General features: G+C 36.4%; 2 protein-coding genes across 4 annotated transcripts in view; both read left to right on the top strand.

The window, feature by feature from the left end:
* Positions 1–3,425, top strand: part of LOC128018478 (adhesion G-protein coupled receptor D1-like) — a 46,194-nt gene extending 42,769 nt beyond the window's left edge. For all 3 annotated transcript variants that reach the window (XM_052603990.1, XM_052603991.1, XM_052603989.1), the window contains one exon: positions 900–3,425. In XM_052603990.1, the coding sequence (XP_052459950.1) occupies positions 900–995 (96 nt within the window). In that variant the 3' untranslated portion in view covers positions 996–3,425. The remainder of the gene's footprint in view (positions 1–899) is intronic.
* A 2,550-nt stretch (positions 3,426–5,975) lies between these two features.
* Positions 5,976–25,747, top strand: LOC128018477 (serine/threonine-protein kinase ULK1). Its single transcript, XM_052603988.1, has 28 exons — positions 5,976–6,351; positions 6,457–6,549; positions 6,817–6,858; positions 10,292–10,324; positions 10,598–10,634; positions 12,133–12,306; positions 12,597–12,670; positions 13,805–13,906; positions 16,672–16,730; positions 17,415–17,497; positions 17,583–17,633; positions 17,714–17,802; positions 18,435–18,558; positions 18,661–18,706; positions 19,675–19,746; positions 19,994–20,098; positions 20,221–20,330; positions 20,641–20,709; positions 20,787–20,905; positions 21,459–21,634; positions 21,797–21,909; positions 22,294–22,410; positions 22,525–22,691; positions 22,957–23,132; positions 23,218–23,336; positions 23,497–23,654; positions 23,760–23,895; positions 24,214–25,747. The coding sequence occupies exons 1-28, from the start codon at positions 6,262–6,264 to the stop codon at positions 24,255–24,257; spliced, it is 2,778 nt and encodes a 925-aa protein (XP_052459948.1). The 5' UTR covers positions 5,976–6,261; the 3' UTR covers positions 24,258–25,747.
* Positions 25,748–25,968: the final 221 nt, after the last annotated feature.

Below are 25,968 nucleotides of genomic sequence, written 5' to 3'. Positions count from 1 at the left end.
ACCATGAACTAACAATGAATAACGAATAACAACATTAACGAAGATGAATAAATACAGTAATAAATGTATTATTCATTGTTTGTTCATGTTAATTAATACATTAACTAACATTAACTAATGGAATCTTATTCTAAAGTGTTACCAAATAAAACACATTATAGCTTAAATTTATATTAAATCCAGTTTAATTTAAGAATTAAAACTGCAAAAATGTTGTTTGTATTTGAAATGTGGATAAAGTGTACTACCAAACAAGCATTTATGGTCAATTAAAATGTACTTTAATGCCATTCCTAATAAAACTTGTAACATGTATTTAAATATATTTGTAATTGCACGATTGTTATAACGAAGTTGCAATTTAGAACACTGAAAAACTAACTTTAATTAGACTGTAATATGAAATAACAGTAACACACTAAAGTACACTATAATTACGTACTTTACAAATGCTTTTGTATGTTAGTCAGCTACTACTTTGACAAAAGATTATGTGTAATATGAGTACTTTAAAGTAAAACTTTTAATTTTACATTCTTACACAGTTCACTAAAAGTGTACTTAAGTGTGTTAAGAAATATTCATGACAGTATACTCTTTAAGTACACTTAAGTTGACTTTTTCAATCATTATTATATTAGCTGCAAGTAAAGTATTTAAATATATATATATATATATATATATATATATATATATTATTATATTATTATATATATATATATATATATATATATATATATATATATATATATATATATATATATATATATATATATATATATTATTATTATTTTATTTGTATTTATTTTTTTAAGTACACTACAAGTGCACATTGGATACACTTCTTTTCACAAGGGTTTTGGAAACCAAGCCTGTATTAATCTGTTTTTCTTTCGCAGATGAATGGCCACAAGGGCGGTGTGGCTCCCACAAAGATGAACACATGGGACAAAAGCACCAACTCAGCCAACCGCATAGATTTGTCAGCAGTATAATGGCTTCTGGTCCAAAGAGAGCAAGAGGACAGCAGCATAGCATTTCTTCTAGAACATGTGCCTTTTTGTATCACATTTTAAATGGACTCCACATGATGAAACGGCTACAAACACTTGCAGCTAAATGTAGAATAGTTAACTCACAACACAAAGTCCTCTGATGTCATTTCCTCCTGCTGATGATCTCTCTAATTCAAACAAAGGATGGAGACACACGGCCCATTGTTTGAATGACTTTTTGATGGTTTGCTAATAATGTGGTCTGCTAAGGAATCTGAATTCAAGTAAACACACTAACTCTCACAGACAGGAGACTCTCCAGAGTTACAGTGTGTGAACTGTAACAGTGTTTGCTTGCTTTGAATTTGTTTTGGACAACGCACTAGACCTGTGCAACATTTGGACCATTGTTTGACCATCTATTAAACAATAGAATCATCAAGTACAAATCTGGAGTGTCTCAACTTTAATGAGAACGCTTCTTTGCAATCGGCCTAAATGAGGCAGTAGCTTCTATTAATTCCTGTCCAGCTGCCCACCAGCTATGGCTTTAAATTAGACCTGGAAGAGAAGTACAATACTGGTGAAAAACTCTGGAGTTCCTCCTCATTATTGTGACGGTTTTCTCTTTTTTAACCTAGCATTGTAAATGGCACTTGTTTTGAACCAAATAGGAATTTGAGGTCAATGAAATATTTATGGTCATTTATAATATTGCACAACTTTATAATATTTTGTGTGTGTGTGTGTGTGTGTGTGCGTGCGTGTGTGTGTGCGTGCGTGCGTGTGCGTGTGTTTGTGTGTGTGTGTGTGTGTGTGTGTGTGTGTGTGTGTGTGTGTGAAGGAATGTTAAGGGGTATGGATGAGATAAGATGCATTAAAAATGTGTTTGGTAATTAACAAATGATGTTAATAAATACTAATATTAATTATTAAAATGTCATGATACGAAACGAACACATTCAGTTTTTATACCACAATAGATATAGCTTTGTTGTTTCACTGAAATAGTTTGATGCTGTTGAGAAGGTCAGGACCTATGAAGTGTGAAAAGCAATACAGACATGTGAGGTATTTCATGCTGGATTCAATTCATGTTAGATAATAGCTTATTTAATAATTCACAGAACAATAAACAAGGGACTTGTGTCTCTTTAAAATTGTGCCTAATTGTACCCTATTCATTCACAGTGCCAAAAAGTTTTCATAATGTCATGTTATGTGTCAGTATGCATTGTTTCGTAAAGGTAAACACTTTTGTGATGTACATAGCACAGAACTGATGCTAAATGCCTTAAAACCAGCGTGACACACACGGCCATACAAGTGTCTGTAATTGTGCCGTCGTAAATGTATTTATTACCAAAAAAGGTCAGTGTATTATGTGTGACCATTTATATCTTTAAATTATTGTCGTCGTCATGTTCCAACGAGACTTTGATACTGCTTGAAAGAGCTTCTTTTACAGTATCATAACACTGTTTTTATCAACATTATAGCTTAATCAGCTATTTTGTAGTTTATTAGTGAATGTCTTCATGTTCATGCTCTCCGCCAAGAACAAACTTTGTTATAGTACCAAGAGTTCGAGAGAGTTTCTACCAAATGAACATTTATAGGCCAAGTGCACTTCCTGTCCGATTGTTATTTAATATTTGAACATGCTTATGTACTTCTGTCACTATATTTTTGTCTTTAACCCATTCGTGTGATGTTTTTCCTATGAAAATTCTGATGTTATTATCAGGAGGAACATGGAGTGATAGTATAAGATTTATACATTTTCAGATTACACAAAGTATGATCTCTGAACACACACACAAAAGGCCATAGCAGTGTTCTGAGATTATGCTGTAAAATATAAAGTGACTTTTACAGAGGAAGTGCCTTGGCTCGACAGATTCCAGTAAAGAGTGTTGTTTTTAACTGTATAATGTGAGAAATCTTCCTGTGATGTTTTTGATTGATTCCGTTTTCCTGATTTATTCTGTTCTAATGCAAATGCATTTTTCACAGTCCTCTTTTATGCATAATAAAAACGTTTATTTAAGTCTAAAAACTGTACTGTGATATGACATACATGGGTTGTACATATTTAGTATGAATATTAAGACGGACCTTTTCTGTTTAATTATAAGGGTAGATCTGCAGAACTGATTTAATAGAAGCAAACTATTTACAAACTGCTTAAAGGTTCTGTCACTGTTCATTTCAAACATTATTTTCATGATGTGAATTCCTAACAAACTCTCCCTGTGATGCTGACTGCTTATTCACCAAGAGCACAGGGATATTTAATAGATACTTATGAGCTTATTAAACGTGTTTTCTGTTTGTTGAACGGGACTTCATTAGGGTTTACTGTGAAGAAGGATTTCCTATGGACAGTGAGGCATTAAAAACCATATGCTGAATGTCTTCACATGTAAAATAAAAACTGACCACGTTTTCATGGTCTTTGCCATCTATTATATTTTTAATGGAAGCCATTATTCCATGCACAGGTGTGTTTTGAATAAATTTATCTCTTTAATATTTGTTTATTGCTGCATTTTTTTTTTTTTTTTATCATTTTGTCTTAAAAACACTAACTTTTCCTTCTAATTGACTGTGAGAATTCAGCAATACAAAATCAGTTAGCTATAGAGACTATAGAGGATTTTTAGATTTTAAGTGTTTTTGTCATATAAATTCTGTCTGTTTTATGTCTAACAGCCAGTGTTGTCACCTGAGGAGGATGATGGCAGACATATATGATAGTGATTTAACCCATGTCCATTATATTAATAAAACATTTGGCAGCCTATTTTTAAATCTTTATTCCAGTGATGGCAAAGCTGAACTCTCAGCTTTTTCGGTGTCACATGATCCTTCAGAAAACATTCTAATATTCTGATTTGGTACTCAAGAAACATTTCTTATTTTCATCAATGTGCTGCTTATTATTTATAAAACTTACTGACCCCAAACATTTTAACGTGAATGTATCTTATACGTTAAATGAAGGGTGTCACAACACCTATAGAACTCAACATGGTATAGAAATGAGTGACAAATAGACAGTAGAATGAAAAACAAAAAGACAACCTTTTATACTTTAAAGTTTTATACTTTTTTGCCAAGACAGCACTGGAGAGAATGATGCATGTTCTGCAGGAAGTGTCATCATGGCTCATGTCAGAGTTTAAAACCTCTTACAAGCTCGATGTCTCATAGATTTGGCAGATTACAGCATGACACCTGTTGGAGTTCAGTTGAGATACAAAAGCAGATTCTTTGATTCTGTTCATTGCACGACTGACTGATGAAACTCGATCCCAGGCGGCTTTTTCAAATGGAGGGCTGTTTATCAGCTACAAGTGTTTTATGGACAGAAGGGGAGTAGAATATGAATAATCATCCACCAGTATCATATATCATTAGGTTTGGGGTGGAGGGGTTTATATGGCAAACGTTCAGTTTAATGTAATGAATGATATAATAACCCATGCAGAGTGATCACATAATGCACTTATTCATTCAAGACTATGAATATGGTGATGCAAACCGTATGTGACGTCCAAAAGAGAAGACAATGACCAGGACTCCTTAATGTGATTTAGTGAAAAACAACATGGAAAACGATTCCTGATCCTGAAGTGGATCATTTGGGATTGCCGCCTCTATTTAATAAACTCCTTATGGACTAAATTTCCTGTTACATGGATGTGGAAACGATGCCATCAGTCTGAGTCTGTCCAATTAAAACAAAATGAGAGGTAGAGATAGAGAGAGAGAGAGAGAGAGAGAGAGAGAGAGAATTAGAAACTTTATATTTCTATAATCTTTTTTTAGATTACTGTGATTAGTGTGCACGAGTGTAATAATGCAGTTTTATCACACGAGGGCAATGTTGTCATCTCTAAACATTCTAAAACAGACCTGCACCTAGACTCGTGCTTCAGTTATGCTTTTTATGTAATATGATTTCGTATCACTTAAGGGCAACTTGATAATCTTAGATTAATATAATCTTCTGACTTTATGTGTGGTGTTAATGCGTAACTTTCTAAAGGGCAGACAGACAATATAATTTAACATAATATGGGAAGGTTATGTAACATTTGTTACCATGTACAAACACACATCCATCTATCCATAACTACATATATACACTCATATATGCATTCATAAATTGGGTTTTGTTTGTGGATTTTAATGAAAAATAATATGGTAATTATTCATTAACATTACTCTTTTTAATCTGTAATTTAGTATTTATGTTGATGGTGTGTAATGTACATCATAATATTAATAATAATTAATCAATTTTTTACAAATTATATTACTGTTATTTATTTATTTATTTATTTTTATTCTTTGTCAAACTCAATTGTCAAAAAACTGTCAAACCCAAGTTTTGATTGGCAGTTTTAAAAATTGGTGAAAAAAAAGAATACTTTCATTCATCAAGGATGCATTACATTGGTATAAAGTAGCCTAACAGTTATTTGAACTTAGCCTGTCTGTTCATCAAAGAATCTTTAAAAGTACCACGGTTCCTACCAAAGTATTAAGCAGCAAAAGCTGTTTTCAATATTGATGATGATAATAATAATAATACATGTTTCTTAAGCATCAAATCAGAATAATTTCCGAAGGATCACGTGACTCTGAAGACTGGAGTAATGATGCAAACTCTGCTTTGTTATCACACAAATAAATTACATTCTTAAAATATTTTAAAATAAAAAAAATATTTAAAAGGTTTTTTTTTTCTACAATATTACTGTTTTTACATGTGGCACCGGAGAGCACAATATACTTTCTTTTCTTTTTTAAAAAAAAATATCTATACATATTATCATTCTTACCTTTTGACCGGTAGTGTAGCCTATATTTGTCCACCTACAACACTGAACAGCAGCAATCTGTGGGGGTTCCAGTCATAGACAGTAAAAGAAACAGTACGCATGCGTCAAATGCACACGCAAGGTTCAAGCTTTGTTTGGAAAGTGACGACGCCAACCCCGGTGCGTCACAACCGACTCTGCTTTTCACAGTGTCCCAATCGAACTTATTATACTTTTGTACGCTTGGTGACATTCGTTTGAACAAGGTGTTCTCACATAATACGATCAAGTTGACAATTACTATGTTTTTATCACCAAGTAACGTTAGGTAGCGAATACCGATCATGACCGAAGTGTCAGCTCGTTTGGTTGCGGTGATGGGAAGCGATAGACGCGGATTCACGGAGCAGTTTTAATCTCTATAACGTTACGCGATGGAAATCGTGGGACAATACGAGTTCAGCAGGAAGGATCTGATCGGACACGGCGCTTTTGCTGTGGTGTTCAAAGGAAGACACAAACAGGTAACGTTATGCTGATGCCTGTTAAGCTGTATCCTGTGGCTTTTTTATGTGTGAATAATCACTCGACACGAATGTCTTAACGTAAATCGATGTCTTCATTCACAGAAACATGATTTTGAAGTGGCGGTGAAATGCATTAACAAGAAAAACCTCGCCAAATCACAATCGCTCTTAGGAAAAGAAATCCGGATATTAAAGGTGAGTTTCCTACTCTGGGTGCGTCTGTGTGTGCATGATATACGTGTTTTCTTTATTTAAATGTATTTATTTATTAAATCAATATCCTCAGAAATTAAGTAAACATTGCGAAATCTGACTTGCGAGGTCACTTGAGCTTTTCTCGCTGTCTGAAATGCTTCTACATGTGCCAAAACAACGATTAGCTATTGATATAAACCGTGTGAAGGTTTATCAAAAATGATTATGACTTCTGCTCGCTAATGTAGTGAATGTGTGTTTTCGCAGGAACTGAAACATGAGAACATTGTCAGTTTACTAGACTTTCAGGTATGTACTAATTGCATGCTATAACTCGGACGAATGTAAGTTAGTTGTTCGCGGTATATGTGTAAGCCAACTGTGTTATTTTAAGAGGTTTCTACTCTATTAGAGCATAGAGATTTTACCAAAGATATTTATAGCTGCAAAATGGCATGGCTCAGTGTTGATATTATGGGTGCAGTTCGCGTCTTCTGATTGGTTCAACGTTAAGCCCCGCCCCTGGCGTCACGCTCAGTGGAAGAGTTATCAGCATTTTCAGCCATGGAGAATAGATGTAGTCTATCTATGACTCATCATGAGTAATGATTCCATGTTGCATTCTCTTGCATCAGAATCAGTCGAATCATTATCGGACATCTCTCTGATTTCAAGCTGGACTTGTGGCTAAAGTACTAAAAATAAACAGGCAAGACACAATGGCAGGCATGCCAGATGTCTATGTGTCTGTTGAAGTAAACACCGGACACCTGTGCATGCATTACAGTACCTGGCAGCCCAGGACTCCCTTTAACTGTCTGTCTCTATCATATGCATACAGAACAGAGGTGGTCTGATGTAGGATACCCTTATCAGTGTATCTTAATGAATAGAGGACAGGACTCCAGGCAGTCGGGAGGATCTGATGACAGACAGGTGGTTGTCTCAGGTGTGGAGGGATTAAGAAACACAACACAGTCCTGCAGTATTGTGCCCTTGAGCAAGTGTGACAGGTTTACTTCAGATTGTTTGTACTGTTAAAATACAAAAAGACAAGATAAATAATAATTCATTTAAATTAATCGCATTAAATAACTAATTATTTTATATTATTACAGTTTATACGCATTTACAATTTTTTGTTGTCGTCTTCTTATGTAATTCTTTATTATAATAATAGTTTCGAATTATTTATTACATTTCCCAATTGAAATATATATAAAAATCAATCTATTACAAATTAAAAATCAATAAATAAAATCAAAATAAAATCCTTATGGCAAACTATTGTATTTGTTTACCTGTATGTCATTGACCGACAAAAGAGGAGTAAACATATGAATGTGTTTGTTAAATTGTAGAAATATTAACTTAAAATCTCAGGGAGTGCTTTAAGTAAATAAATTATAGGTCATAGGGGTCCGGCTTACACAAAAGTTTGGAAATCTCAGATCTAAATTAAGGTACAAGTAAATTGTTAATGATATTAATCCTTTTTTTAATGTATATTTAGTGTAACAGCTTTACTCTACTACACAAGGCATCTAGTCCCAGATTACTCTTTTAAATTGAAGAATGTAACTGAATTGCATTTGAATAAATCACACTGCATAATTCGTTAAACCTCCCACCGCATTATCCTTGGAGAATGACCTGACAGTCCATGCGCACTAATCATTTGTGCTCACTCCATCCTGTTCAATCACTTCTAGAACCGACACAGGTGTATTTGATACTTTACAAGCCTGCAGTTACAGGACGACCCTCTTTAACTGTATCCAGGATCAGTCTAATTTACTTCTGGCCAGCCCTCACAGTATCTGTCATGGTTTTGCGCACCAGGGTCTATCCTCTGCTCAGCAGACAGCTGTCAAGCAGTGGGTTCACCTGACAGAGCAGTGTGCACAGGTGCATATAAGCTGAACAGTAGCACAAGAAATGACACTTGTGCTTATTGAAACCCATCCCACACTCATGGAAACCTTTAACTTTGTTCGTTAAGCTTTGTTATTTAAGTCTTTTGTTGTTGCAAGAGGCCTTTGTATGTTCTTGTATGTTTATGATTCATAATGATTTGACAGTTGTCTCCAGGGCCTTCTAAATATGTCTAGAAGATAATTGAAGTGTATTTTGCCCTGTGTTTGGTATATAGTCTTGGGCAGGGCTTTACTTAGTTTACTTTGCATTACTGCTGATGACCTGGTTTCATTTCTCATAGGTTCAGCACACACACACACACACACAAACAGGAAGCTTAACATTAAGCTTTTATCCATAATACTTGTGTCACACTTATATATTAGCTGTTACACAACTTTGCAGTCATACAGGGCTGTTATCATTTGTTGCTCATGTAATATGCTATTTTAACACACATTCTCACTAAAGCATGCTGCTCCCAGCAGTCTGTCATGCCGGCTGGCTGCTATCTGTATGTCAGTCATCTGTGGGTAATGACACCTCCTGTTTCTGTTCTGACTGCGGTAACACGCAGAGCCTGCATGGAAATCAGCCAAATGGGACTTTTGTTGCACAAGAAGTGGGCCATGTAAATGCCCCATTAAAACTGGTCACCATGGCACTTGGCCTGTGTGTGGACATATTGATCCGCGCTATTAAACCTTTCAGGTGCAGGATTTGTTCAGTAAAATTCATGGACATGAAGGGGTAACAACCCACCTGCAATCCACATTCAGTTTGATTATGCAGGCTAGAAGTCCAAAGACATTTTGAGATGGATACTTCTCTACTGCACTTTAAGAGTCTCTCAAAATTCTTGATTTTGTCAGCAAAAAGCATTTTGTCGCAATGTGTGCATTTATTTTGTGCACTGATTAGCATAAAAGTATAGTACAGTCTAAATGGAAACATCTTTAAAACTTGCTTGGTATACCAACGGTGGTTTGAAATGCTGCCAAATATATATTATTATTAAAGGAACACAGTAGGACATCCACACAATTCATAAATAATAATAATGGTGATAATAATAATAATAATAATTATAATTATTTATGAATTTAATTATTTGTAATTGTTTTTGAATAAGTGTAATATTTATTTTAAAATTAATATTATAATAGTAATTTTTGTTTAATGCTATTACTCAATATTAATAAATTAATATTGTCATATTGTTATTAATTTATTAATTTTTTTATAAATAATTGATCATTAGTAAGTAGTAGTAATAATAAAGATAATCATCATTCTTTTTTTTTTACTTTACACATGAAATACAGTGGCATTAGAGTTATTTTGTTTTTTTAGTTATTCTTATTTTTAGCTTCGAAACACAACTTTGAAAAAACAAAACAAAAACTTCAGCTCTGTTATTTCCTCCTGTGCATTACATTTTCCCTGCCCTACACACTCATCAAAGTTCACAAAATGGAAAATAAATCTTAATAATAATAAAATAATAAATAAATTTGACATTTCTGCACCTGAAAGAGTGCATCAGATATAATCTGTTGTGAAATGCAAGCACACATCGTGATTTGTATTGCATGTGAGCTCACACTATGATAACAGACTATTTACAGAAAGCTTAGGTAATTGTAGGTTTTGTGTGATGAGTCAGTGTGACTCACTGGCATCTGTTGTGAGTCCAGCCCGAGGTCTGTCCTGATCTAGACAGTGAAGAGTCCCTGCCATGGCTGTCAGATGGCGTGTTTGGGGTGTTTCTTTCATTTACTCAATTGTAAATGTTTAATGGTGCATCACATGTCTCTGTCTGCAGGAGATATCGGGATGTGTCTATCTTGTCATGGAGGTGAGTTCAGATGCAATGCTGCACCTCTCACACACCCACTGTAAACCTCAAAATAGACTTGGTGTTAACTAGAAAAAGAAAAAAAAAATCAAAGGTCAAGTTTCACCTCCCCTTGCAGAATGTCTTTTATGCTAGGCTTAATTCACACTTGTCTGTTATTATTGTCATCTTTAAGTCATTCGAAGCCCTTGTGTTACTCTGATTACTCTTTCTTTTGATGAGAGTTTGTTTTGTGTTGACATGCACTTACAGTGTTTCTCTGTCCTCCTAAAGTACTGCAATGGAGGAGACCTAGCCGAGTATTTACACTGTAAGTACACAAGCCTCATTTCAGCATGTGCCATATGTGTATATGTGCCACTGATTATTACAAATTAGGCAGTTGTTATTACAGATTAGTAAATGGGTAATCCTACAAGTGAGGTGTCTAATTTCTCCATGTTATTCTACCTCCTTGGTCTATTTTTAGCACAATTTTTATGTAGAGTCTTGGAGCAGCACAGAGGCTTCATAACACAACAAAGATTTGAAAATGTACGCAGCTGTTGACAAAGTGAGATGCATCAAGAATTAAAATACTGGCCTATACATTTATTTTTTTTTACATGTATTTAATGGTTGGTTTTAATACAGTAAATTATTTTATCTACATAAAAAAATGAAATATTAAAAACTAAAACCTGCTAATAAATGCTACAAGTAAATTTAGACATCACAACATTATAATGTACATGATGAAAAATGCATATTCAATTTTAGATTTGATGAAGATTGCATTTAACAGTGTTACTAATTAGTTAACTATTTTTACAGTTTTAGGTGAATATTACTTTTTATTTATTTCTAGATAGTAATTGTAGTTCTTCAACTTTAATTTTTGATGTAAACATTTCAGTTTCCTTCAATTTTAGTGTTTCAATCAGCTTATTTCAGTTTTACCTTATTTCAGTTTTTCGCCAAGGCAATTTAATATTTAGATTTTATTTTAGCTTTATTTAAATTTAACAAAATAGTTTTAATAGTTTTAATGAGTGATAATAACCATCAGTAAATGGATGCACAACAAGACACTCATGAATAAACAATGCAAAGTTTGATCGTTTTGCATTGTTTATTCATCAGCATCTTGTTTATTAACCAAAGGAGGATGCATCTTAAAGTTTGGATAATAAAGATTGATCGTTGTCGACAGAATTTTCTCCAAAGTTTGAAGCCTTGAACTTGCTTTCGTCTTGGCCTCTTGAAACTGAAGAGACATATTTTCCAAACAAACATCTTGCCGGATCTTTCCTGAGAAAGATAATTCAGGATCTCTGGGAAAAGCTTGTTTCACACTTGCGCTGCCACAAATAGAGCCCCTTTGGAAGTGGTCTCTTCCGCATGCACACTTCTTCAGGGTTAAAATACACTTTCATCTAACCATAAAGCTTCCAGCATGGCTATATTTACCATGTTTGCATTGACCTCTCTATTTAAAGCTGTCAGACTTGTAGCATTGTAAGGTCTCATGCCAGCCTCGTCGGGGTCATGTTTGCCTTCACCCGCTCACCTCTTGCCACAGACTCAGTGGCACAGAACCAAGATCCCCTGCTGAAACTCAAGCCCCAGCCTGACCTCATGGAAAAACATGGGGGCTAAAAATAAGACTTCATGAAACAAGGGGGGAGGCTTGGAGCTTGGGTTTTTGGAGGTGCTAACTCATTGTAAACAATGATGTAATGTCCCACAGTTCAGCTTTTTCATCAGAATAATTCTTAAAGTAGTAAACCGAAATGAAATCAGGTGTTTGCTCCTAACTTTCTCAATAGCTAAAGGCTCTCTGAGCGAGGACACGATCCGTGTGTTGCTGCAGCAGTTGGCGGGAGCCATGAGTGTTTTAAGGAGTAAGGGCATCGTCCACCGTGACCTGAAGCCCCAAAACATTCTCCTTTCTTACAGCACAGGGCGCAGGTCCAACCCCAACAACATCTGCATCAAACTGGGTGAGTGCTCCAGGTCAAAGTACACCGTTATGAACCCTTTGCTAAAGGAAACACAAAGACTGGTCATGGATCTGTGTGTACTGATTATGAGGCTATGAGATTATGAGTTATCAGTTTTGGCAGTGCTGGTTTTGGTATGAATGTGGTTTGTTGTAGGTCTTGATGACATTGTTCTGTTTGCTCTTGAGTGTTTTGTAGACAAATAGCTGAAAGACACTTTCTGTCAACATCTTTCACAAGCACTCAGATTTAGTCCTTCGCACCATACATTGATTTTTCTCTCTCTCCAGCTGATTTTGGCTTTGCACGGTATCTGCAGGGAAACACAATGGCTGCTACGCTCTGTGGTTCTCCAATGTACATGGTGAGTGCTTGACTTGATGTTCCATAATATCCAAATGTTCAGGAAAATATGGATGCATGAAATCTTCAATTTCAACTTAAAATGTGATTAAAAATCATTGGTATTGAGGTATTGAGTTTATTATTATTACTAAATTAAGTTATGAAATATATAATATGTATTATTGTAACATTTTACTGTAAAGTTTAAAAAATCTAAGACTGGTTCATAAACGTTGATTTTGTATGGGAAGATGTTAAAACGTATTACATTCCCAGTTGCACTGAACCGAGCCACTCTAGCCCCTTTCACACTGCCATTCCGGCAAACACACGGGTAAAGTGTTCCGGCAATTGTTCCCTGGTCGCTAGATTTTGCACTTTCACACTAGCAGTGATGACCCGGTATATATGCGTGCTTCACACACAACCCGTAAAGATCCCGTAATGACACGTGACATCAGCGCGTGACGTGTAATGTACGAGTCGACACCGCTAGGCACGTTATACTTTCACTGAAGCTGGCGAACGATCTCAGCGTCAACGTGGAGAGTGAGGAACTAACTGATTTCTGCTTCATTACAGTTTGGACATATTTTTTTGTCGCGAATGTTGATCTTCCTTCAAAACAGCCGGTAAAAGAGTCGCGCGATAACCTGCGTCATCACTACGACACGGCATTAGATCTGGCTTTTGTTCACACAGCGCTCGTCCCGGGACTGAACCCAGCAATGTTACTAGGTCCCTGACCCGGGTTCAATGCTGGAATCAATCCCGGGACGTGTTTGCTTTCACACAGAAGGCGACCCGGCAATGTTCCGGCAATATGCCGGGTCTGACATGCAGTGTGAAAGGGGCTTCTGAGACACTGAAAACACAAGATCATGAGCTGCTTACGTGTAAAAGAACTCAGTGCTGCGCTTCACTCTAAAACATGCAGGACATCTATTTGCATCTATTAATTTGCAGCCTTTATGGGTTTTCATAATCGTGTAGCCCTACAGGAAATGTACAGTATATGTCATAATAAAGTACTGATTTTATTTGTCGAAATAAAATTAAATATTCAGACTGACTCTGTTTGACTTACTCCATATTTTCTTGAGTGACTTGAGCGAAGTACTGAGACTGCTACTTGTCTTGCTCATTTTTACAGGCTCCTGAGGTCATCATGTCACAGAATTATGATGCCAAAGCTGACCTGTGGAGTGTAGGGACCATCATCTACCAGTGCTTGACTGGCAAAGCCCCATTTCAGGTGCGAATATACACACACACACTAGCAAAAACAGACTCGATGTATGACCCAGAGAGAGAAAGCATCATTTAACTTGATACATTCACACTCAAATCCCTTTCTTTTATTTTTGGATGGTGGCTTTAAATTTTCTGCGGTATATATTCTTAGACTTCCCATTTAAACTTTATGGAATGATTTAATGGGAAAGTTTAGCCAAAATTAAAATCCTGTCGTCATGTCTCTGGAACAGACCAGAATTGAAGTTGTTATTTGCTAAAAGTGTAAAGATTAAAAATGGCACGAGGGTCAGTAAATGATGACGTGCTTCATTTTTATCTCTTTAAATGTTTTTTTTTTTCTCTCTCTCTCTTTGTGAAGAACAACTACAGATTCAGTATGAGGTATAAGTAATATGTCAAATATTTTGCACACGCACTTAATGTTTTAAAAATCTGTTTGTTTTTGTCTTTTATGGTCACCGCGGCTAAATCTATTTGATTTCAAATACCGTAAAACAGTAATATTGTACAATATTACAATTTAAAATAACTGCTTTAAAATGTTATATTTTACTTGATACATTTTATGTATTTCAATGTATTTTAAAATGTATACTGTAATTTGCATTCTTGCTGAATAAGTATTGATAAGTATACTATTGATTACTTTTTTTATTATTATTATTACAAACATTTAAACAGTAGCGTATTGTAATGATCAAGGAAAAATGCTAGCATTGTCAATGAGTGTTAACTTCTACTGCGTCAGTCCTGAACGTTCTGGAATGATTTAATTGCGGAAGCTCAGCTGGCTGGCACCCTCAGTTGTTTATGCCTTGCAGAGTGTGAAACACAAATGTGATAAACAAAACACGTCTATGCAACTGAACACACCCTTATGATTTACTAACAAACACTCACACCTCTACACACACACTCGCCCACTCACATGGGTGTCATCTCTGTGGGTTTACTACTAGAACAGAGAGTTCTTCTCTTTTTCTGCGTGATGTTCATATTGCAAAATATGCATGTTCCTGTCGCAATACTTACGCTGAATATTGCCACATGCTGGTCATTAGTTATTATAATTCATAATAGAATCCTGAAGAGTTGACATGCATGCCAACAAGTGTTATTAGGATCCTTCGAGCTAAGCCAGGTGCTGCTGTTAGTAGGACTGATTTGTGGGTGAAGTTGACCCATTTGACCTCTGGTCATACAGCTTCCAGAGTCCACATGGCTAACATGTGAATCCCGTCTGATCACACCGTCACAGCAACATCTATTTATGGGTTCATATTTTTAGCGTTTTTTAAAGAGTTAAAGAGTTGGTAATAGGAACTCTTGAGGAACAGTCCTGTAACACAATGTCATTCTGTAAATGGGTCAAGATGGGTCATTGAGTTCATTTAGAAGACCGATCAGTCATCTCTGTCTTAACCATTGTGTTTACTTCCTTCAAGGAAATATTGCTTTAATGGCTTGTTCCTGCAGCCATCAGAAAGCCTTTATGATTTGTAGAAACAGACACTCAAGTGTAAGATTTAACCTCAGACCTGGAAAAATGTGTTTACATCATAAACAGATAGTTTAAGTGAGTGATGTGACATTCAGTCAAGTATGGTGACCCATACTAAAAAATTGTGCTGTGCATTTAACCCATCCAGAGTGCACACACACAGCAGTGAACACACACTGTGAACACACACACAGCAGTGAACACACACCCGGAGCAGTGGGCAGCCATTTATGCTGCGGCACCCGGGGAGCAGTTGGGGGTTCGGTGCCTTGCTCAATCCCACAACTTTAGGGTTAGGAGTCAAACCCTCTAACCACTAGGCCATGACTTCCCCAAAAAGTAATTTACAAAAACTAATGAACTGCTCACCACAATATATAATTCAGTATCAACTATAAGGCCCGAATCCAATTCTATTTTATACCCCTTCGCCTACCCCTTCCCCTTGTCCCTTGAAACAGAGTGTCAAGGGGTATGGGAGAAAATATTCTCCTAAGGATTGGGACACCACTACCGTGACGTCACATGCCATCATTCGTCGTCTAGCTCTTATGTATGCTGGTGTGCATTAGAGACTTTCATTATCGTTCTGTATTAATGAGCTGCTTACTGACACACACACACACAAACACACACACACATATCGGAAATCTGGCAGCTCACACATCCAGGAGAAAATAAACTTGTCAATGCGGCCCCGCGACTTTTATTAAATACTGTTTAAACTCTGAATCGCAACATTATATTTTCAAGCGACGAGAGGATACAATCTCTGTTTTTAAGTAAAATCACTCTAAAAAGATAAACGCACAGACGCGAAAACACGCAACTTCCATTTCTCTCTCTCTCTCTCTCGAATAGACAATATTTGAGAAAATACCTTTCCTCAAATACCTTTCCCCTTACCCCTACCCCTCTAACCAAAAGAGAATCCAGACAAGGGGGAAGTGGAAGGGCTAAGGGGTAGAATTGGGATTGGGCCTAAATCTTAAAAGGCAGTGCAGAGTGAACCAACAATATTGAACTAGATTTGAGTGGTATTTGATCTTGCAAACCTGGTGTCATTATGCTAAAATGTTTCTGGAGGCCCATTACAGCATTGCTGTGTGGTCTTGGTGGTTGCTTACTAGTCCTAGTATCCTAGCAAGATATTTTGATTTAGGGTTTTTTGCCCATTTTATCATCCAGAAAAAGTGTTCAGATGAACTTTAAGTAATTTAAATAATTCTCAAATTCTTCCTCTATGTAAAATCTTTTTCCAGGCAAGTACCCCTCAGGAACTGCGACTGTTCTATGAAAGAAACCGGAGCCTGAGTCCCAGGTAAGTGACCCTGAGGACTGTATGTTAGTCATCCATCAACATGATCCAGTTTAGTTTGGGCACTGCAGGTGCAAAGGTCCCTGCTGTACATGATCGTTCAAAAGCTTGGGCTTGGTACATTTGTTTTTAAAGAGATCAATATGTTTGTTCAGATGATGCATTCAATTGATCAAAAGTGACAGTAAAGACTTTTATTATGTTACAAAAGATTTATATTTCAAACGAATGCTGTTCTGTTCATGAACTTTCTATTCATAAAAGAATTCTGCAAAACAATTTATCTCAGCTTCCACAAAACGGCACAACTGTTTCTTGAGCAGCAAATCAGCTTATTAGAATGATATTCTAATAGTGTATGCGACCACAGCTGATATTTGTTAATGTTGTGAATGTAAGGTGTATTTGACAGTAACCCCACCGGATGGTGCGGTAGAACCAGTTTCTTTTCTCTCATTGTTTTTCTTTCTTCCATCTTTCATTCTTTTCCATCATTCATGGTCAGGTTTTATTTATTTATGCAGACTGTTGCAGTGTTTACATTTATGAGTATCACTTTTCTACTTAGACTGTCAAGTACAGTGTAACTCACAGAGCCCTTGCACAACAGTATAAACATGCACATGGAACTGTGTAGGTTGTGATAGATACCGTCCTGTCAGTGTCTAACTCCCATGCTTTTCCCAGTATTCCACGGGAAACCTCCAGTCACCTCAGGCATCTTCTGCTTGGGTTGCTGCAGAGGAACCACGGGGAACGTATGGACTTCGGTCAGTGGACACACATGTACAATCACACACTTTACTTTACAACACTGAGACGTGATTATGATGAAGTGACTTTTGTCTATTCTAGATGAATTATTCCACCATCCTTTCCTGGAGGCCAGTAACTCCATGAAGAAATGTAAGACTGTGATGCACATGACTTTGTTTATGCTTATCTACTCGAGTTTTGGTAAATGTAACATTTAAGTGTGTTCTTAGCTTCTCCAGTGCCCATGCGCACCTATCCCAGCTCCGCCTCTGGGAGCTCCAGCAGTGGTTCTTCAACCTCTCGCCTCACTCCTACTCAGGTAACGTTATTATAGCACATGATACATACATTTTATGCTCTCTTTGGGGTGTAATGTCATTTTTATGCTCCATATGTAGTGCATACAATACCATATAACTACACTACCATTCAACAGTTTGTGGTCATATATCAAATTATATATATATAATTTAAAATACTTTACTTAACACTTTAGAATAAGGTTCCATTAGTTAATGTTAGTTGACATGAACTAAGCTAGAACAATCCTTCTGCAGCATTTATTAATCTTAATGTTAATTTCAACATTTACTAATGCATTATTCAAATCAGAAGTTGTGTTTGTTAATATTAGTTAATGCACTGTGAATTAGCATGAACTAACAATGAATAACTGTATTTTTATTAACTAACCTTAACAAATATTAATAAATACAGTAATAAATGTATTGTTCATTGTTTGTTCATGTTAATTAAGACATTAACTAATGGAACCTTATTCTAAAGTGTTAAGTGAAATTCTTTCTTTTATTTAGCAATGATGCATTCAGTTGATCAGAAGTGACGCTAAAGATGTTCTGTTTCAAATCAATGCTGTTCTTTTGAAGTTTCTATTCATCAAAGAATGCTTTTGTACAGTAGTGTATATATGACGTTATATGATCTTGACAGTCTGAAACTGAAGCTCCAAGGCCCCTGCCTCAAACGAACCCCCCAGCATCTTCAGGATCCCTGCTCAGAGACTCGTGTTCCTCAGAGTCTGATGACTTCGTGATGGTGCCGGCTCAGTTCACCAGTAAGATGAGCAGTCACACTCATTGACCTGCTTTGGATTATGTAATAGACAAAACCACTTCATTTGCACAAATACAAACTCTCAGTCTGATAACTCTTGCAGGTGAACTCGTCAGTGCAGGAGGGCAGGACTGTCTGAAGCTCAGCGGGTAAGTGGGTTAACATTATTTCCATACTATAAGTGTTAAAGTGACAGCTCACACACGTAGCGTGTATAGTTACATGAGACACTCCTCAACTGTAGCCTGCACATTTATACAACACAAAGGCACAGAAGCATTTTGTTTCTGCGCTTAATATAAAAGTTTGCATGCTTGGCAGCATGTCATGTTTCATTTTAAGAGGTGTCTTTTGACCTTTTGACCTGCTGACCATTTTTATGGTCCGGTGAAGAAGGCTGTTCATGCATTAACACATTTGTGCAAGGAAGAGGAAAGACTAGTCATGCTAGCAAAAAGTGCTTATATCTGTTTTCCAATACATTCTAGCAGTTTTTTAACATCTGTGTCTGTCAACTTATGAATTTATGAACTCGTTAAGAGACTAGTTTAGATGCACGTTTATAAAATTTAGAGGTCAGTAAGAATTATTTTTTTTTAAGTCTCTTATGATCACCAAGGCTGCATATATTTGATTAATAATACAGCAAAACAATAAAATTGTGCAACAATATTGCCATTTACAAAAGTTTTATATATATATATATATATATATAGTATAGAATCAAGATAATTTTTACAAACTGTTATCACGTTAATTACAAATAGCTAGAAAGATCATGAAAATCAGTGTTACTGTTAACTAAAATTGCTAATAAAATAGTTATATCATTTAATTTAATGAAATAACATATACATTTGAGATTAAAACATTTATTTGACTTAAACTAAACTTCATTTTATTTAAATTAGTATTTTTATTTAGTTTAAATTGACTAAAATTGCTAAAACTAAATAAAAAATGACTTAATTTACTCCTGTGATGGCAGAGTGAGCATCAGAGACTTCGTTCAGAAACATTAAGTAATCTTACGAACCCAAACTTTTAATCAGTAGTGTATATTAAACAGCTGGATGGTTTAAGCTTAACGGTGTACATGTATGTGTATTATTTCTAGAGACTCACTGCCAGGTGTGGGTCAGACACCATCATCCTCCCCATCTGTCCCAGCCTCTCCAAGCCCTTCCAGGTACTGTGTGTTTTAGTCTGGAGATTAGCATTTAATACTGTAGAGACTGTAAAAACACACTCTCTCTTTCTCTCTCTGAAGGCAAAAGGCTTGTAATAAACAGTAGGCTTTGTTTGCAAGTGTGAAGTGAGAGACAGCTGTCTTAGTTAACGCGACCGGAGAATGTGTGAATTTAGAGATGAAAGTCATTCCCAGGTCACTAGGGAACAAATGTATGTCAATCATTCACCCCCCTCTCTCTCTCTAGGCCTCTGGAGTCATGTGACAGTAGTTACGCTCAGTCTGTGCCTGTTCCAGTGCCGACACAAAAACACAACTACCAGAGGATGGAGCACAACCTAGTGTCTGACAGGTTGGCTTTAATGCTTTATTTTATTTTTCACTCTCTCTGACATGAATTAGATGCATAAACGCATAAATGCTCTTGTGATTCCCTTGTGCATCAACAAATGAGCTCTGTTTCTTTAATTTCAGGACAGCAGCACCTGTAAAACACTTCTGCTCAAATGGGTTTCTAACATGTGGGAGAACCAGGGCTTCTTCAGAATCAGGAGGATCCAGACCGTATCTGCCATCCCCACAGGGTGAAGAAACCAGCTGTGTTTTGATTTGCATAATTCCCTAATAGAGGAAGAGACTCTAACTGTAGTTTTAGCAGGAAGCTGGAAATAATAGAAATCATTTGCAAATAAAACTTTTTTTTGTTTTAATCATGGAAATCAGTGTTTTCGTTAACTACACTAGTATTACAAATTCAATAACCGAAATTATTCTAAAATGCTATACAAATATTACAATAAAAAAAGAAATCTTGCCTTGGTTTGTGTGTTTTGGGGCTATATGTTTTTGTATATCATGTAGAGAGTGCTGATGTGTTGTTTATACATTTTTCAGTGGGAAATGTTCCTGAAACATCCAATCAGCCTGAACCTGTTGGTAGTAGGACAGGGTTGCATGCTGCAGGTAAAATGCCCTGTTTCACTGTATATCGATTTAATTTTTAAGTGTTCTTGTTCCAACTTTGCAGTTTTGTCTCTCAGATGTGTGTAAACAGCCTGGTCAGGTCTCTCCTCTCTTCTCTGACATCACAGCCATGGACAAAAACCAAGCCCACAGACTCCGGGGTCATGGGCACAATCCAGAAAACGTAGTGCACAGAGTAAGTTACCATTGCATAACATTACGTGACGTACATAAACATAAAAAACTGCTCCACTACCATAGTAAAGAGGAAGTAATTTGATTTAGCATAATGCTACAGTATGTAAAATACATTATTACTTCATTTAAAATGCATTCATCTGAAAAATTTATATTTAAAATTGATATTTTAATTATCAGATATTTTATTCAGTGAGGATGTATTAAATTGATCAAAAGAAACAGGACAGATTTAAAAATCATTTTTTAATACATTTTATTTTTCATAACATTCTATTCATCAAAGGATCCTGAAAAAAAAAATGTATCCCAGCTTCCACAAAAATATTAAGCAGCACAACTGTTTTCAACATTGATGATAATAATGCTAAATATATCCTGTGAACCAACTCAAGCAAATTAGAATGACTTCTGAAGGATCAGTGAGCATGAGAAGCTTCTTTCAGAACATTACAAAAATACCTGAACATTAGTGTAATTAGCATTTTGTCAGAAATAGAATTTTATTGGAAACAAACATGCTATATATTGGACTATATCCTTCATTTCAGTGGGATCTGTATCGGCGGCCCGTCTCCGGTCAACCTCCAAGTACAGTACTGGTTCAAAGAGGGCTGATGACCCGAAACAAAACCATGTCTGACCTAAAAGATCTGCCACTGTGCCCCGCTACAAGGCCCCGTGTGCCACTTCTGAGGCCAGCAGAAAGAAGGGACACAGTCAAAAGGTATTAATCAACTTGGCTTTGGTTAAGGGTGAAGAAAGCTTGTGATGCAATAATGATGATAATTTATATTTTTTAATCAGCACTGGAATCACTGCTATGATATGATTGCTATCAGATGAGTTTGTTCCCTACAGATGTGTTTATGGGTCATTTGTGTTGTAGGTCAGTAAGTACCGGCCGTCTCTCAGATAAGCTGCTGAAGGCTGTGTTTGGACATCAGTTTGACAGGGGCAGCTGGGAGAGCTTAAATTCAGAGAAACCCATGGACACAACAGGTGTGAGCTCAACGCTAACAGTGATGTCAGCATTACGCTTTTCCACCAAAACGAAACCTTGATGGTTTACCTTTTTAACAATCAGTTAACCTGGATTATTATTTTTTTTTACATTACATCTTTATCACAACTTTAATACAAAATGATTGCATTTACATTTTTATTTTTTCCAAATCATGCAGCCCTATCACTGAGTTTTTCCCAGGGTCCCCACAGGGATCTATAGTTGTTAAAATCTATTCATTGATGCTCGGCACACAAAAGGAAATTCACAGCTGTGGTCTTAAAAGAAGTAAACCATCTGGCGTTTTAAAATGCCATGAGGCACTGACTGTCCTCAGTGTATCTGCTGTTAAAAATGCTTTTTTGTCCTAATCTCTCTAGCGCCCCCTGGTGGCACAGAGCAGGGCTCAGGCAGTCCAGCTGGAGTTGTGTTCATTCTGGGCTCTCCTGAATATGGACACACACCTCCTCATGCCACTCGACCTAGACGCTTCTCAGGTGACACTTATATTATTTTACTTAATGAGACTGAAACACATGTATTGCATTTGCATGTTGCAGTATCTGTTAGACTCACAATGATTCTCCAATTCACATCATTTCCTGTTGAAGTGGGCACTCTCAGCCCAACAAGCCCTGGCTGGACCTACGGTCATGTGCACAAGGCTTACAGCTCGCCTGACGCTCTGCGCTGTGGTTACACAGATGCCACAGCAACAAACCTATGCGAGGATGTGGCTTTTATGCCACCTGAACTGCCAGAGGAGACACTTATGGAGGTAAAATAATTGGGCTGTACATTATTCATGAAGAATACAGTCAGGCAGGATTCTTTGATGAATAGAAATTTATCAACTGTATCAGTAAAAGTTACTTTACTGTCACTTTTGATCAATTGAATGCATTTTTAGTGAATAAAAGTATTCATTTCGGAGTATGCTGCAGAGCAGGGTTTTTCATTGCTATTATTGTGGCACCTGCTGTGATTTAGGATTGTTTCATCGATTATTTCAAGATTTGATGTCCTGCTCTTCTTCATCACAGGAGGGGCATACGGACTTGCTGAGCCAACTGCGCTTCATTCTAGCCTTTTCCCACTGCATCACAGAGCTCGCTGGAACAAAGGACAGTGGGACTGAAAGGAATGTGGCACTTGATGCTTCCTTCTTAGAGCAGAGCGTGGTGGCCGACCAGGTCAGCCTGCTGAGCCGTGAGTGGAGGTGAGATACAACATATGTGCTTTATGTGTGATGTCTGTGATGTTAAGTCATATACGCTGGGAGTGATGTGCACATGTGTATGTAGCTCTGCAGAGCAGCTGGTCCTCTATCTAAAGTGTGCTGAGCTGCTGTCCTCTGCGCTTCACACAGCGATGGCTGGGATCAAAGAAGGCAAACTCTACCCATCAGGATCTGTTAAACAAGGTCAGTCATAGAAAGTTCAAAAGAATAGCCTTTATATAAAATAGAAATCTTTTGTACCATTGTAAATGTCTTTACTGTTGCATTTGATCAGTCAAAAACAGCATATTCTGAAATTAAGACATTCATTCGATGTTATGTTGTGTTTGTGTTGCACTTGCAGTAGTATGTAAGCTGAACGAGATGTATAAAAAGAGTGTGAACTCCTGCCGTTCTCTCACTGAGAACCTCCAGCTCTTCTTCAGCAGCAAACAAAGACTGATGGACCGCATCAACAGCATTACAGCTGAGAGACTCATCTACACACACACCATTCAGATGGTGTGAACATACTCGCATTGTGTTCCTTCTAATATAAGGAGAACCGTATCAGTGTCATATCACTAATAAAAAGTATGAAATTGAATTATTTTCTTGTGTGATCAGGTACAGACGGCCGCACTGGATGAGATGTTTCATCACGGAGAAACCTCTGTAGAGCGATACCATAAAGCCTTACTGCTGATGGAGGGCCTGTCTTTAATTATTACAGAGACTGCAGATCTAAACAGTATCAATAAATGTAAGTATGACACACGTTCAAATATTTAGGGTCAGTGAGGTTTATTTTAAGAAATTAAAACTTTAGCAAATATGCATTTAATTGATCAAATGTGAAAATAAAGACATAAGAATAAGAAGACGCCTAATATAATATAATAATATAATAATAGGAAATGTTAAGCATCAAATCATCATATTAGACTGATTTCTGAAAGAGTGACTCTGAAGACTGGAGTACTGATGCTGATATGTTAAAATACAGATGTTATTTTAATTTGTAATAATATTTAACTCTACGACTCCTCTCTGATGTATGTTTTGTTTGTCTGTTCTATAGGTAGACAGTGTATTGAGCGGCGGCTCTCCTCCCTCCAGCCCTAGGATGTGTGTGATGATGAAACCAACAGCTACATCTCATTTCATCCCAGTTGCCATTTGAAATTCTGTAAAAGGAAAAACTCATTCTCACTTATTAAAAATGTGATACTTGGCTTCCAAAGCCATTAAAGGTGAGAAAATACCCATTTCATAATAGACAAAGATGAAATCTCTAGTATGTGTATAAACAGAAACAACGTCTATGACATAAACATCCATTTTGTTCACTGTCAAAGAATAAACAAGATGGCATCTTTGGTTGAATAGATGTTATGTTTAAATGCATGATGGCACTTAATAAGAGATTCGTTTAATCGTAGTGCTGCAATGTTAAAGCCAGTGTTGGAGTCTGAACGAGTAACAACTTGGATGCTTTTCATTCAGTCATACTAAAACATGCCCGTTGCATTAGTCTTATGAAGTTACATGGAACGATACTGCTTTTGATGGACTTATTCTGCATGTTTTTTTGCATGGTTCTGAGGAAATGATAGTTATCCGCTGTTTCTGAAGGGAATTCATAATAATGAATAATTCAACTTCTGTAGCAGCCAAAGCGTTGTTGAAACAGCAGCCGGCGGTGGACGTGTAGTGTACAGTGTTACATCTGTCTGACTCTAATGCGGCAGTTGACCAAAATTGTGGCAAACCTTTGTTGACACACTGATAAAGACTGTCAGTTTCATATGTTGTCATATGAAGATGGAAAAAATACTTGAGATTTGTATTATATTAACTACCATACTGTTAGTCATGTGTGTGTGTGAAACAGTCAAGCACTTTATAAGCCCATTTGCCTTCTGGATGCCTGAAAAGAACCACTGCAGACTCCGAGACGAGCCTAGTGGCTCATTTCAAGGTTAATTAACAAAAAGTCAGAGGAAATGCAATACAAACACAGTTGAATGCAAAGATAGTCAGTATCTTGTGTGTAGCATTTTACATTTATCAGTTTTAGCTGTCAGTCTGAAAATGATGTTTTACTTTTCAGTTCGCTTTAGAATATCTATTGCAAGTAAAGGACTTTTGCACAGTTTGCTGGGATGACTTAGTCTTTGGTTTTTGTAGTGATTTGATAGTGCCTTAAATGACCGAGCTGGTTTAATCTCACTGGACATAATCTAAAACTTGCAATACTTCCAGCATTTTCATATCATATTAATTCATTACTTGCACTTTTTATGCGTTTTCCAATGGTGATAACTCTTAACTCTTTTTTTTTCTGATAAGTTTCATATCAAGGTGTTTTTAAGGCGTTTAGTCAGAATTGTGTGTGGTAGGATGATTATGATCGTGCACATGAACATTTTAAAATAACAGTGATGTTAAATTGAGGACAATCAAATATTTTGTATATGTTGTTGTTACAGTATTTATTGCAGTATGATATTTTCTCTTTTTATTTCCATTTGCAAAGCCAAAATCAAAAAAAGATGTGCAGAATGCATGTGATTTGACGATGTGTAATTTAATAAATTTCACTTTCCTATTCACACTGTATATGTTGTTTCATTTCAAATTGTACTAATATGTAAAATCTTGACCTTAAACTAGAAGATTTGTGGGTTCTCGAAATTAAGAAAATAATATTCCCTGGTAAATTATACTGGAAATGTTAAAATAATGTTATGTTGCCAAGTTTTTTTAAACACGTGTGTTTTAGGGTTAATTTATATGGTTAAAGATATACAATTTCTACTAACTTATAACTCGC

The sequence above is a fragment of the Carassius gibelio genome, chromosome A8, assembly GCF_023724105.1.
Source record: "Carassius gibelio isolate Cgi1373 ecotype wild population from Czech Republic chromosome A8, carGib1.2-hapl.c, whole genome shotgun sequence".
Classification (NCBI taxonomy): domain Eukaryota; kingdom Metazoa; phylum Chordata; class Actinopteri; order Cypriniformes; family Cyprinidae; genus Carassius; species Carassius gibelio.
The sequence above is the reverse complement of the archived record's forward strand: the minus strand, read 5'-3'. Positions and strand labels throughout refer to the sequence as shown.